Genomic DNA, 15106 nt, shown 5'->3' with positions numbered 1-15106 from the left:
CTACTAGAGAGAAAGGTAAAAGATAAAAGGGAGGAGCCCAGTCACTCACACACTCTCATTTATTGTTCATCTTGGGCGAGATACTACATGTACCCTTGGGGAGCTTGGTGAGCTAAACAACTTTTTGAGCAGCCACCACAGGACTCAAGGAAAATCGTGTCCAAGGACCTGTGGGCAATGTCCCAAAGGTAAAACAACGCAAATGTGGTCTGGCGAGACCACGCCCCCATTTGTAATACCTGTTGAAATAACAAGTTCTTCCAGAATGCAGGGGACAGGGCAATACCCCTAACCTTGTGAACTCTTGCCCAGACCATACTCTTGTCTACCTCATCAGATGATGAGTATGCCCACTTGATCGTCTCACAAAGCCAAAAAGAGATTGTCTTCTTGGACACCTCTTTCTTGGCTGAGCCAATACTAACGAAGAGTCGTTGACACTCAGGCCTGAGATGCCAAGTTTTCTTAAGGTAATTCCACAGGAACCGAACTGGACAAAGTAGCATCTCATCCCAATCACTAACTACAAAGACCTCTAAGGAAGGGATCGAAAAGGACTTGAATCTGGCGTCAGGAACCGATGGATTCTGAGTTTTCACTAGGAATTACGGGACACACTCAAGCGTAACAGATCCCCACCCCCTCCAGTGCTTAACACTGAACGAAAGGCCACGAAGCTTGCCTATTCTCTTTGCTGAAACCAAGACAAGCAAGAAAACAGTCTTAAAGGTCAGATGTCTGTCTGATGACTCTCGCAACAGCTTGTATGGTGCGCGAGTCAGGCTCTTCAACACGAGAGTCACATCCCACTTAAGGGGTCTGAGTTCCCTGGGTGAGCGAGACTGTACAAAGCTTCTCAAAAGCATGGAGATCTCCCACGAGATTGAGAGATCTACCCAACTCAACTGAAGGACTTGGCCAAGGGCAGCTCGATAGCCCTTGATGGCTGCAACTGAGAGAAGCTTCTCTCGGCAAAGATAGATGAGAAAATCCACTAACTACTGAAGGGTAGCTCTGACTGGAGAGATATCCCGTAAGTGACACCAACTACAAAAGATGGCCCATTTCCATAGATACACAGCTGTTGAGGACTTCTGAAGGTATCCAGACATCTCCTTCGCTGGGCAGTGAGAAAAGCCTCTTGCTCACAGGAGACACTGGGTAGTTTCCAGGCATGAAGTGCCAGCCCTTCCACTGCCTGGTGATACCTCTCTATGTGTAGCTGGCACAGCAGGTTGCGTAACTGGGAAATCTCTATCTGTACCTCAGAGAGCAGAGCTGGCAGGTCTGGATACCACTCGGTGTGTGGCCATTTGGGAGCCACCTGGGTCATCCTGAGATTCAGGGTGATCATGACCCTGTTGATCACCCAATGAATCAGACAAAATGGAGGGAAGGCATCATCTTCTAGGTTGTGCCATAGGTGCTGGAACACTTCTTCCATCGCCACCCATGAGTCTGGTGTGATTGAGCAAAACAACGGGAACTTTCTGTTGTACCAGGTTGCAAACAGATCTATCATTGGGAAGCCCCAAAGATTGAATAACTTCCCCCTATGTCCTGGTGTAAGAACCACTCTGTCACTCTCACCTGACCGTGGCAGCTGAGCTTGTCCGCCACTATGTTCCGGGATATCAAAATGTACCTGGCTGACAGCTTTACTGAGTGCACTACTGTCCAATCGTGTATCTGCACCACCAACTCATGAAGCTGGAAGGGAACTAGCCATCCCTGCTTGCTGACATTTACCACTGCTGTGGTGTTGTCGCTCATCAACACCACAGTGCCCCATCACTCAGTCCTGAAACTCTCGAATTGCTAAAAATGCCGCCTTGAGTTCCACAACACTGATGTGGAGGTGTCTGTCATTCCAGTCCCACACACACCTGAAACCAGCAAATCCTCCAGGTGTGTGTCCCATCCCTCGGTCGATGCATCCGAGAACAGAAGCATCTCAGGTGGGGGAGTGCCTAATGGTACTCTTACTAAGGGGTTCCTGTCGTCTAAGCACCAATCTAGGTCTTTCTTTACTTCCTCCGAGAGAGGAATCGGAAAGGACGGAGGGTCCTTCACTGGGAACCAAAACTCCTTTAGCCTACACTGAAGGGAGTGTAGGTGAAGCCGTCATGAAGGACCAGCTTCTCCAGAGATGACAGGCAACCAAGAACAACATGCCACTGGCAAGCAGGTTGTTCCTGTCGAGACAGGAACTTCTGCACTACCTCTCTAAACCTACTGATACACAAATCCAAAGAGAAGACTCTCACTGCTGCCGTATCTATCAGCATGCCTAGATACTTTACCCTCTGCTTGGGCGTGAGATCAAACTTCTCAAAGTTGGTCACTACACCCAGGTCGTGACAAAACTTGAGAAGACGATCTCTGTCCTGAAGCAACTGTGGCAGAGAGCTCACTAGGTCTAGCCAATCGTTCACGTACCTCAATAGATTTACCCCAAGCAAGCGGGCCCAAGCAAAGACTAGGGTGAACACAAGTGAACATTTGGGGAGCAGTTAAGAGACCAAAACACTGTCTCTCTGAGGGTGAAGTGGAGGTACTTGAGGGGAGACTGATGGATGGGTATTAGAAAAAATGCACCCGTTAAGTCCAACGAAAGCATGAAGTCGCCCTCTCTGATGGAATCAAGTACTGTGCTGACCACACCATTTCCATCTTGAACCAGGTCTGGCAAATGAACCAGTTCAGGGGAGAGAAGTCTATGTCTGGCCTCCAGCCATCTGTCACCTTCTTTGCCAGGAACAGGTGACTGTAAAATCCAGGAGACCAATCCTTCACAACTTCTATAGCACCTCTCATGAGCACTGCATTCATTTCTTCCCAAAGGGTGAAATCCTTCTGGGAACTGGGAACATTCATCTGGAAGCGGACTGCTTCGTTGGTAAGGGGTAGCAGAGACTTGAAGGGTAGTAGATATCCTACGTGAAGGACATCCACTACTCGGGTCTCCACAACGTATGGCTGTCATGTTGCCCAATAGCTCAACAGGCACTCACCCACCATCAGCAGCAAGCGGGAAGGCACTCTGCCCCTGGTGTCCTCTGTCCTTCATCTTGCCCTTTGCCCCCTTTCCTAGAATGGGAGGACAGCTGAAAGGGGCGCGACTGCAAAGAGGACTGGGTACAGGCAGCCCTGAGTTATCAGAAGGCTTGGTTATCAGCAATCCAGTTTTATGGCAGTTTTATGGCTCTTGTCTAACAATGAAAATTGGTGATTTTCGGAGCTGATATGCGCCAATTTCCACTTATTGGCACCAATAATTGGGTATTGGTGCTGATCTCCGGTTATTGGTGGCAATATGCGCCGAAAATCACAGATTTTCAGTTATCAGCGATTTTCGCCTATCATCACACCTTCAGAATGGAACCCCCGCTGATAACTGGGGACTGCCTATACCTCGAGAAAGTCTGGGATTTTCTCTGACCCGAGGAGGAGGGGCCTGCCTGACCCAAAGGCTGGGCTGCTATGCCATGTGAAGACCCGGAGGTCTTTGTCACTACTTAGTGAACAAGCATGTCATTATTCTCAACCCGAAGCCTGTCCACTGCAGCCTCCACCTCTCCTCTAGTGAAGAGGGAGGTGGAACCCAGTACCAGTCTGTTCCTAAGCGCCAATGCTGACTCAGACCTGACGAACCTGGAGATTTGAGACAACACTGCGTCTCACCTCTTAAGAACCAGGTTTGCCCACGGGTTCTCTGTCAGGTGGGTTAGGTAGGCAATGGCCCTACCTCCAGACAACATCAGACTCCTAAAAGTAGCATCTTTTTTGGGCATACAGGAACCCAAAGAAGATGTGATCTTGGCCACCACCAGTGACCAAAGATCGATCCAAGAGGCTGTCTGGAATACTGCCATGGTGGTTAATTCCAGTGTCACTGCCTCCGTCTGTGAGAGCGAGACCCCTTTCCCATGGAGTTGCTTGAGCGACAGACCGGGACACAGATGAGTCAGGTCCAGGTCTACCTGTCTGGTCGGCAAAGGCCTCTCCAAGGTGAGTGAGAAGCAGAGGAAGTGTCTTGCTCGATTGACTAGACCCAAGAGAATTCTCCTACCCAGACACTCAAGAATTCATGTGATTTAAGACCCCCTTGGCAAGTCCCAATCAAGGCAAGCCCATTGAGACCCTGGATTCCTTCTGGGGTCCTCAAAAGGACTCGATGGCTGACGAAGGGGTCACGGAAAAAGCCAGAGTCTCTTCCTTGAGTTTGATATACAGTACTGCTGTATCAGACTGGTGATCTCTATAAAATGCCTTTGTAACTCAGTGCTATCCAAGTCCTAGGACGTAGGACCCTTGGGTCCCTCCAGGTCACAGTCCTCCCGGATCAATCCCCCCACAGGAGAGGGATGCCTACCAGAGCCCCCTCTCAACCACCTGAGCATACAACCTGTCTGGTCTAAAGACCAATCCCGGAACATATGCTTCCGTGGAGGGGTTCTCTTCTTCTTCAACTTCTTCTTGCCAAGATTGGTTTTAGTCAGCAAAGTGAGGAGGAGGCCGTCACCAAGCGATGATGTTGATGGCAACACCAGAGGGCACATCACCAAAGGGGTGTCCAGTGACTCTACAGTCACTGTCTTCACCCTTGAGCCAGTGGATACCGTAACCATAGAAGTCATTAAGGTTATGGAAGCAGCCGTAATGGGAAGGCCTTGTACAGCCTTCAAGTGGTTAGCTAAACCAGACACACTTAGCTCTCCTGGGAGACCCTGGGAGGGCCACAACTCCATAAGTCCCTCGGGCTCCACAGAATCTGAAACAAAAGTCGGGTTACGGAAGACAGTCTCACCCCCGCCATGAGAAGGAGCGTCCTTCTGAGGACAACTCTTCCGAGCAAAGTGAAATTACCAGAGAGGAATCAGGCTGGCCATCTTCCCCCCTTTGCTGGCTCTCTACTGACAAAGCAGCAAGAGTCAGCGACAGGAAACCACTCCCTTAGAAGTGGTAACAATAAGTGGAAGTTTGGCTGGGGGGTAGCCACCGGCAGAGTACTATTGCAATCCAGTGACATGGGAAATACCTTCTTCTCTCTTTTCTTCTTCCCAGCAAACTTCGCCCATTGTTCAGAAGGCCAGACTCAACACCCTGAACAAGGACTTGATTGATTGCAGTCAAGCCTATGGCATGACACACAAAATGCGGGGATCGACCTCGACTAATGAGAGGAAGAGATTACAGGGTTTGTTTTTCCCTGGGCAATGCCTAAGGGTTATCGGTTTCCTCTCAGGGGCAAGCTGTTGTAAATCAGGGATTTTCACACTTTATTATTATTATTATTGACAATATAATCAAGCAAACAGATAACAAAAGCATTAAAAGCAAATGGCAGTCAGGCAGAGAGAAAAGATGTCTTCACTCCATGGTGGCTGACAGCAAAGTGGAGTGCAGACCATGAGTGGGCAGGGCTTCCCCCCTTACCATTGGTAGTTAATGACCTTGTCTGAAAGTTAAACGGTCATTCCAGCTTTCATCCGCAATCTAAATCCTATGTAAAGACTGAAGGTTGGTATTTGTGTAGAAACAAATGTATTTTTCCAAGCATACGAACCTATGCTTTCACAGATGGAGCTGCTTGCACTTAGAGCGCCTTGACTGTCACTGAATCGCTAGAAAAATAAAATCCTACCAGTAGGCCTAGTAGTCACCTGTAACCTGAGCTGGTCTTACTCTTCGAAGCATTGTGTGAAAGAGCCCGTCCACAGCAACACTCTAATCCATAGTTGGGAGAGATCAGAACTATGCAGGGTAGTAAGAGGGGGTAAAAATACCCTTATGAGAGCATAGGCTTGAATGCTTGGAAAAATAGGAAATTTTGAAAGTAATATAACAATTTTTAAAGTAAATTGTATTTTTCGCTAACTATACAAACCCGAGGTCCTTTACATTAGGAATTACTTTCAGGCGTAGGCTGGAAATGGCCGTTAAACTCTTGAGCAAGGCGGTTAGGCAGTAACTACCACCAGGTAGGCGGGGATACCCGCCTGCCCAGATGTAAACATTCCAGTTTGCCTTTCGGTCCAGGTTCAGATTGAGGGGTGGCATGAAGTGGGCATAAAGTGTAAAGGCCCTCGGGTTTGTATAGTTAGGAAAAATACAATTTACTTTAAAAATTATTTGTTCTGATACAATATACAAACCCTTGGTCCTTTACATTAGGAAGACTCACTGGTTAGAGGGAGGAATCTGAGTGAGTCTCCTGAACTGACTGGAGTTCTGCACACCTGGGTTACTCCTCCTGGTCGAAAGAGCGAGGAGGAGTACCGTGCCTCTGACATATTGATCGGATTGTAGGAACTGCAAGATCAAATGTCAGATACTGGACCTTTTCGCATGAGTGAGGAAACGTAACTCCTACGAAATAGGCTGGAAGGATCTAGAGTCGGAGGCAGCAAGGAAAAGCTGAGATAGGGTTCCCTTATTGCCAGTCTCTCCTTCCTCCCCTTGCTAGAGGAAGGAGTGGAATTGCTCCTATGATTCTATAAGAAAAATAGAACGGGTGCTCAATGTGTAGTCTTACCGCATCAGTGCCAGTTCCAGCAGCTATTGGTTCGAGTCCTATTCTCATCCCTAAGGAGGAGAAGTTGGAGGATGGGGAAGGAGGAGGAAGAGAGGCCAGTCACTCTCAGAATCCTTCTCACTTCCAGAACCAACACCTTAGGCGAGATGCTACTCATCCTCTTGAAGGAGCCGGGTAAGACAACACAACTTGTTGAGCAGCCACCACAGAGCCAAGGAAAAAGGGTTCCAAGGGCCTGTGGGTAAGACCGAAGGAAGAAGACAAGAGTGTGGTCTAAGAGACCATGTCTTGCTTCCAGACCGACAGCAACTTCCGGAATGCGAGGGATGGACCAAGCCATCGACTTCGTGAGCTCTTGGGTGAAAGGTACTGGTATCGTCGTCGTCAGCTGCCAAGTACTTCCTTTGATCGCTTCACGAAGTCAGGAGGAAGATGTGTCCTTAGACACGTCTTCCTTGGGAGAGACAGTACTAGCGAAAACGCTGACGACATCCAGGTTAGGAATGTCGAGCCTTTTGGAAAGTACCACAGCTCCCAATTGGACAAAGTAACGAATGATCTGGATCATTGACACAAAGTCCAAGGAGGAGGGGAACAAGAAGGACTCGAACCCGACAGTCGATGCCAATGGATTCGGAGGCCACCTACGACATCCCAGAAGGAGTCGAGGTATGATCCCCATCCCTGTTCTTCCATCTTCTACGCCAAGGCCAGGGTAAGATGAGAGATGGTCCTAAGAAGGCGTATCTCTATCCGACGACTCTCGTAAGGCGCATGCAGAGCACGGACAGGAACCCTAAACGAGAGTCGCATGCCACCCACGAAACAGTTCCCTGGGACAGCACGACTTAAGAAGCTTCTTGTCCGTAGCTAACTCTCGACTGACGAGACGAAGGCTACTTCAGATAGAAGACTAGGTCGCAAGGGCCTATGTTCTTCACAAATGAAAGGGAGAGAAGCAAGCCTCGGCGGAGAAGACGAGGAAGTCCAGGCTTGACGAGCGACTCTGACCCGAGAAGTTCCGACAACGACACCACCAGCAAAGACGGATCCAGTCCCTGGGACAGTGTTGCAGAGGACTTCAAGGGATATCCAGTTATATCCGTTGCCGCTCGGTGAGAAAGCCTGTGCTTGCAAGGAAAGCTGGGAAGTCTCCCAGTCCTGAACACACAGGGATGTACTGCCTCAAGAACTGCTTCTTGTGTAGCTGCTACAGGAGGTTGGGTCAAGCGGAATTCTTCTCGATGCCTCGGTAATCAGGTCGGATGAAGGTGAAGTCTTCAAGTATTTGTCTGTAACTCGGGGTGAGTAATGTTTGTGAACCCCTAGTGAAACGGACAAATATGGAGGCAAAAAACGTCGATGTCGAGTTTTCACCAAAAAGACAGCATGCCTCAATGAAGCGGCCCCTGGTCTGGTATGAAGGAGCGAGAAAAAACTACCGACTTGTGTGCAGGGAGGCAACAGAGGGATGGTAGGGATTTCTCAGTCGAGCAGTCTCTGCATGAATCTTCGTGAAGAAAGAGTGAGCAGCATGTTCCGTCCCAATTACTCAAACCCGAGGCCAGGCTTGCCTACCAATACATCCCCACCAGGAATGCATCTGGTTAACTGAGCTGTCGAGTGTGCAATAGAACAACATTCGAGTACCTGCAAATGTCGAGATGAAACAGGAGGAAAAAACGATTGCCTCTTGTTTGTCGACAAATGCCACTACTGTGGTTTTGTTGTTCAACGAAACCAGTGAGTGCCGCAAAACCCATCCTGAATATTCGGACGGCCAAAAGGCTGCCCTGAGCCCAGGATGGTGATGAAAAGGTACTAATCGTCTCGGTCACACAAATTCAAGACAAGGTCTTACCAGTGTGCGCCTATTCCTCAATCTGTGAATCCGTAAGTAGACACAAGATGTGAGGGGAATATGCAAGCATATTCGAATGTTCCTTCAATCAAGCATTAGCCTAACTCTTTCCTCATATATCGAAGAGGAAAGAACGGAGGAAAGGAAGCAGACTTCCATTCTCCACCATGGGGAAGCTTCTGCAAGATGACGGGGTACCGAGCCAATTAGCTCTAGCCAGGCTGGCATTTCCCGAATTGGGAGCATGGGAGAGATGGCGGGACGGAAGTTTGATGAAAACAATTGCCGAGACCTAAGGGAAGTAGCTACTTCTGAAGGAATCCATTCCCAGGTCTCGGCAATGTCGCTGCCAGTTCCAGAGACTCGATAAGTATCATTTCGTCCAGGCATCAGCAGTTGCAATCTTCTTCTGAAGCCTAGGACTTCTTAGCTAAGTAGTTGAGGGTGCTGGCTTGAACTTAAGGTCGAGTTGAGATGATTAAGACCCAAAGTTCTTGGCCATTGTCCAAAGGACAAATCAGTGCCCTGGTGCGAACCTTGATTATCGGGGTATCTGGCAAATCTCTGAAAGAGAAAGGCAGAACCAAGGGTTGAGCCAACTCAGGACTTACGAAACTGGAGATCCGAATTGGGACAAAGTCCTTCTTCTTAGCACCAGAATTGCCCAAAAAAGTGCAGTTGGCAAGACCCTCTGAGGCAAGAAGAATTCATATTCTGTCGAGGCAGGGGTGGAAGCTTGGTGTCTAGACCTGAATTAACTCCTTCAAAGAAAAGAATTCATCAGGTCGAGAACGCTCTCGGAAGCAAGGACAGCGGCGGTCCCTGACACTCTCGGCCCCTCGGGAACTGCAAGGGTTGCGAGTGATGAAGGTTATTCATTGTGGGAGCCACGGTCCTGTCCCGGGGATCCTCGCGCCGACGAATCGGCACGAAGTTCTCCGAAAACACGGGGGCGATCGCAACTTGAAGAGGAAGACCCTCGCTGTTTCCGGTGCATGAAACTCCTGTACCTCTCCCCTTGGAGGGAGACCTTGACAGATCCCACGAAACCCTCCTCGGCTACCTGGCTATAATACGAGAGAATCGGGGGACCGACACCCAAAGCATGCCAGGCAGCCGAACTCCGAAGAAAATTTCGTCGGAGCTCTCTCTGTCCGTCTCGCGCCTCTCGGAACATCTGAAAGGAGAAGAGAACAGGTGAGGGGAAAGAGTATCCCTACCTGTCCTGCCAGTAAGATAAGCAGTAGAGGCGGACCGTGAGCGATAATCAACCGAAGGAGATTACTGCCACACGGGGGAAGAAGAGCACTTGTGCCGTGGCGAAGCGCTTTCCTGGGAAGAGCAAAAAGTTCACTCGAACATAGCCGAGAACCCAAATCGGAAAAAACCGAGTAGGGCCGAGCCAAGCCGATCACACGAACGCGATCCAGCTGGTTGGTATGCGGCGGACTGGGAGGCAGGCGGGGCGAGCCGAGCCGGGCCGAGCTAGTCTGGCAAGCCGAGTCGAGTCGAGCCGAGCCAGTCTCATAAGCGCGACCGGGGGGTGAGCCGAGCCAATTGCGCGAACACAATCGTAACTGGGCAGGCCGGACTCTTCTGCTGTGAGCAATTGCTAGTTTCCTGAACTCTAAACTCCTTCGAGGCCGGGGCCCCTCGAGAAGGTTCAAAGGGGAATTCTGTGTCTGCTATCTTGCATGTTCGAACCCTTAAGTTCGAGACACAAGAATGAAGCCCGGCCGAGCAACCAAAGCAGCTGGCGGGCAGATCGAGACACCTGGCGTCTCGGCACCCAGACACCCAGGCGTCTCGGCACCCAGACACCAGGGTGTCCTGGCAACCAGACACCTGGGTGTCATGGCACTTTCTCTCGTCCTGTGCCTCTTGTAAGGAGAGCGCTCGTGATTCATAGAATTCGAGCTACCCACGAGACTTCCAAAAATCAGGAGCAGCTGCTTTGTTTCCTAACAGATTGAAAGAGCCAAGCACAGAACCAGTCTTACACGCAGACTTCCAAGACTGGCAACGAGGGCGTGGCCTCGAGAGGCCGCGCTCTCGCGGCCCCCGAAACGCAAGATCCCACAGGAGAATGCGAATCGGTTCCCGCCCGAGGGTGAGAAGAGCCAACAAGAGAAACTTGTCTCCCGGAAGAGAGTCAGTCTCTTAGAAGTCCTGCAGGACTCCCGAAGGGAACCTCTTCCCTGCTTCTTCTGATGGTCTGAACCGACAGGATCGAGACACCAGGCTGGGAACCCGACCGAGCACTGGCAAACACTTGGGGAGCGCTTGCGGTGCTGGCAGGAAGAGGAGCCAAGACACCTGGGTGCCTCGGCCCTTTCTCTCGCACTGCTCCCGAACTGGGCCGAGAAAAATCTCTCCAGACCAGATCGGGATACTCGATATTCCATAGAATCTCGAGCACTCGGAGCGGCTTGCGAACAAGTGCCCGAAGCAGCCCCTGTCTTAGAGGTGGAACCTCTAGGACTGGGAACGGGATCACAAACCGAGGTCTGCGCATCTGCGGCTTCTGAAACACAAACCTCAGGGCTATGCGAATTGGTTTCCTAACCCGAAGATTGGGAAGAGCCAACGAGAGACCTACTGCCTCCTCGGAAGGAGGCAGTCCCTAGACGTCCAAGGGCATCAAGGGGAAGAAGCAGCCTTCCTCTCCTTCGGCCGACGGAGGTCTGTCCGATTCTTGGGACCCCCTTGGACCTCGGGAGAGGAAGGGAAGACACAGCAGAAGACGAAATCGAAGATAAGATGAAGAAGACGGCGGCTACTTCCACAGGGCAGCTTCCTTCACCTCCACTCCAACGTCTTCTACAGGATGGTGGACATGAAACATCTTAACCTCCAGGGCAGCCCGGCAGGAACACAACGGATGCGCCCAGGACACCACCACGAGAAGCAGCAGGCATGATCAAGACAGCCGATGAAGGAGCTACGGCCGCGGTTCAGAAGGCAGGAGCTACTGCAACGGCCAGGAACATCACCTCAACAGGGCGACTTCCTTCATCTACACGCCGACATCTTCTACAGGATGGTGGACATCGTAACCCCTGGGGCAGCTGGCAGGAACACATCAGAAGCAGCCCCGGGAACGACCGCCAGGAGGACAGCCAATGCAAGAACTATGGCAGAGGTTCGGAGGGTAGGAGCTATTGCAACGGCCAGGAACGTCACTTCCACAAGGTGACTTCCTTCCCCTTCACGCCAACATCTTCTACAGGATGGCAGACATCGTAACCTCCAGGGCAGCTGGCAGGAACACAACGGAAGCGGCCCCAGGCACGACCACTAGGAGAAGTAGCGGGCACGATCAGGACACCCGATGCAGGAGCTACGTTAGTGGTTCGGAAGGCAGGAGCTACTGCAATGGCCAGAAATATCACTTGAAAGTCACCGGCAGCGACAGGAACGATCAGGGCCACTGCGGCAGAGACCAGGAAGAGCAGCCCACAGTCTGTCGTCGAGTTGACAAGAGCATAACACAGGGAACAGCAGGAGCAGATGGACCACATATATGCTGGAGGTATTGCAACAGCATACATGAAGACCAGCAATGACAGCGATCGATCCATATCGGCAGGAACAGAGTCAGAACGATCCCGACGTGGAAATATGTCATCTAACCAGGTATTGTGGTCGATCCCGAAGCAACACTGAATGAATGTCGGGACTGCTTCATGCGAGATATCCTTTGATATATCCAGCCAACTACTGCTGTGTCTGCGATGCTCACTGTCAACCTGAAAGAAAAGCAAAGATGATTAGTAGAGGGAGATTCCTCCCGCGGGGAACTGCCCTACGCAGTGGGAGGAGGTACTCTACAAGAGGTTGCCCGATCGCTCCCCGCCCCTGGACTTCACCCGACGAGTGAGCGAAGAGGGCGAAGGAGAGAGATCTACTAAAGGGGAGAGAGAAGAACCTACGGGAAGAGAAATAAGGAAGGAGGGGAGGCCACCAAGGGCACCGTGGAAGCGGAACTTATCGACGACGCCCGCAACCTCCCACCCGGCCCGTAATTCTCCAAGCGCAGGCGGTGAGCAACACTCAGCATACGTAGGAAGGAATTAGTGATGCCCTTTATACACTGAGGGCAGAAGCCCAAGAAGGGAATGAACTCTTACGTCCCAATGAATGTAGGGGAGTGAAGATATTACGTCCCAAACTAGATCTCCTAAAGTACAGGGACGCCTTCAGTATTTACGTAAAGGGCTGCTGGAAGAGAAGCATTACCACTTGGTTACGCTACTCCAGTTACGCCCTTGGCCGTCAAAACCAAGACACAGGCAGGGAACGACAGCTTATGCAAGGTTATCACAAATTGTGGGTTTGTATTACCAAATATCAAACACACGCATATACTGTATAAACAAAAATACAGAAAGATCCCACCGGGATAATAAGCGCTTAACGACAGTCAGGCAGAGAGAGAGAACGAAAACACGTCAGCAATGCATGACGGCCGAAAGCAAACTGGAATGTTTACATCCGGGCAGGCGGGTATCCCCGCCTACCTGGCGGTAGTTACTGCCTAACCACTTTGCTCAAGAGTTAACGGCCGTTTCCAGCCTACGCCTGAAAGTAATTCCTAATGTAAAGGACCGAGGGTTTGTATATTGTGTCGGAACAATTGGAATGTTTACAGTACATCCTGGCAGGTGGGACCCCCGCCTACTGGATGGCAGTTACTGCCTAACCACCTTGTTCAATACTTTTAACAGCCATTTCCGCACTGATGTAAGTAATTCCCAATGTAAAAGACCGACAGTTTGTATATTGTGTAGGAACAAAGGAACTATAGGCCTACTTACCTAACGTACCCTAACCTAACCTAGCAGGCTGAGTTACTTGGTTGGGAGCAGAGCACCCGGTCCCCCCAGTGAAGGAAACTGCACTTATTACCAAAAGCTCCCCTGCAACACTGTGCTTGCGCTGTAACATTCCAGGATGGCCACCTTACAAAAACAGGAGCGCCTGCAGTTTACGTTGATGCGGGGTGTCGTCTGCCAGTTTTCTAGTCGCGGAGGAATGCCAACATGCGAAATCGGTACTAAAATGACAAAACCATAACTAACCAACCTAACCTAACCTAGTGCGGCGTGCCCTTACCTGGCCCGGGGGGGGGCTTTGCCCCCCTGAACCCCCCCAGAAAGATAGAGAACATGGCGTTTCGTGTGGAACTACTTACCTTGGTGGACGGGACAGACAGCGTTACGTGGCGTCAACGTAAACTGCAAACTACCCCAAAAACATATCAGTTCTTATGTTAATGAGAGTAGACCTACAAAATGTTAGGGTAAATTGTGAATGGGTTAAGTTAAGCAGCCAAAATCCTATAGGAAAAATCAATTTCCAAGGTAATACCCAATGCAGAGCAACCCCATAGGCTAGTTCTACCCTATCCTATAATACAATTCTAGCCTACGTAACTGAAAATGAGGCTAGTACTCACCTGAACCATGCAAAAATATGACAGAGGCAGTGTGTTTGGCTTTCGTTTGAGGCACAATGGTTAATTTTGAAATTGTGGAGGCCATTATCTTGACAGATCTTGCCGAACTTGGCCAGTCAAGTCTTGAAGATGAATTGCGGTCAGTAGGTCACAGCAGGTTATGCAAAATATTTTATTGTTGAAATGATTCTTGTTGCTGCAGTCAGGCTAAACTACACTGGCTACAACTGTATAAATTGACTGCCCCCAGCAGATATAGGTATATAAAATTAATATTCTTTGCCCTGAGAAACTTTTTACCACCCCCGGTGCTCATCAGTAATCAAAAAGGGTCTAATCTTATCTGACAAAGAAACCCTGAAAAGGAGTGAACTGATAATACACTTTTTTGATAAACTAATAGTAGCAGTCAAATAAAATGAGGTAGGCTACAACAGTAGCAGTAGTAATAATTTCCGTGTGAAACGGCTCCTTGACTGTGTTTATTTTCTTAACGATACCATGGAAATTTATAATCGTAACCACAGAAAATAGTCGATTTTGCTTAATAATAATAATAATAATAATAATAATAATAATAATAATAATAATAATAATAATAATAATAATAAATAAATAAATGAGGTATAGACATTCACAAATAGAGTGAAGACAAAATAAAACAGCAATATGAGATCATTGTAACACTTATGGTAGTAGTAGTAGTAGTAGTAGTAGTAGTAGTAGTAGTAGTAGTAGTGGTAGTAGTAGTAGTAGTAGTAGTAGTAGTAGTAGTAGTAGTAAGCTATATGCCGACTCTCGCACATTGGCAATTCAAGACCTCGCACATCGTAACTTTGGAAAATTTGCTCATTACGATGCCATTACGTTGCAATTACGACCGAGTCGCCAACATTCGCCATGAATCGTAACCACGTCGCCAAGTTTGGCGACTGCACCAAATGATGGCGGATGCACAACACTACCATTTGATTGAGCAAGTCATATCTCACAATTGTGACATGTGCCATCCACGACGACATGCGCCATGAATTGCCATGATGACATGGCAGTCGCGTCATGTGCCATGTGGGCTGCGACGTGGCAATGCCACCTCGCGCATGTCACCAAGCACATAAAAGGCAGCATCTCACTAGAGGTCAACCAGTCTTTCATGAGCGACCTCACCATAACCTCTGTTGCTTTCCTCGCTGTGCCCTTTTGTTAGATCAGCAGTCAGGATACCACAGAAGATGAGGAAGCAGACAAT

The 15106-nt window shown here is 49.5% G+C and overlaps 1 protein-coding gene across 1 annotated transcript in view; it reads right to left on the bottom strand.

The window, feature by feature from the left end:
• The window catches only part of LOC136841700 (lysophospholipase-like protein 1), a 161505-nt gene extending 147161 nt beyond the window's left edge, over positions 1-14344 (bottom strand). Inside the window, exon 1 of the mRNA XM_067108920.1 lies at positions 13858-14344. Within this exon, the coding sequence (XP_066965021.1) occupies positions 13858-13942 (85 nt within the window). The 5' untranslated portion in view covers positions 13943-14344. The remainder of the gene's footprint in view (positions 1-13857) is intronic.
• Positions 14345-15106: the final 762 nt, after the last annotated feature.

This window comes from Macrobrachium rosenbergii, chromosome 9 (genome assembly GCF_040412425.1).
Source record: "Macrobrachium rosenbergii isolate ZJJX-2024 chromosome 9, ASM4041242v1, whole genome shotgun sequence".
In the NCBI taxonomy this organism is placed as follows: domain Eukaryota; kingdom Metazoa; phylum Arthropoda; class Malacostraca; order Decapoda; family Palaemonidae; genus Macrobrachium; species Macrobrachium rosenbergii.
The sequence above is the reverse complement of the archived record's forward strand: the minus strand, read 5'-3'. Positions and strand labels throughout refer to the sequence as shown.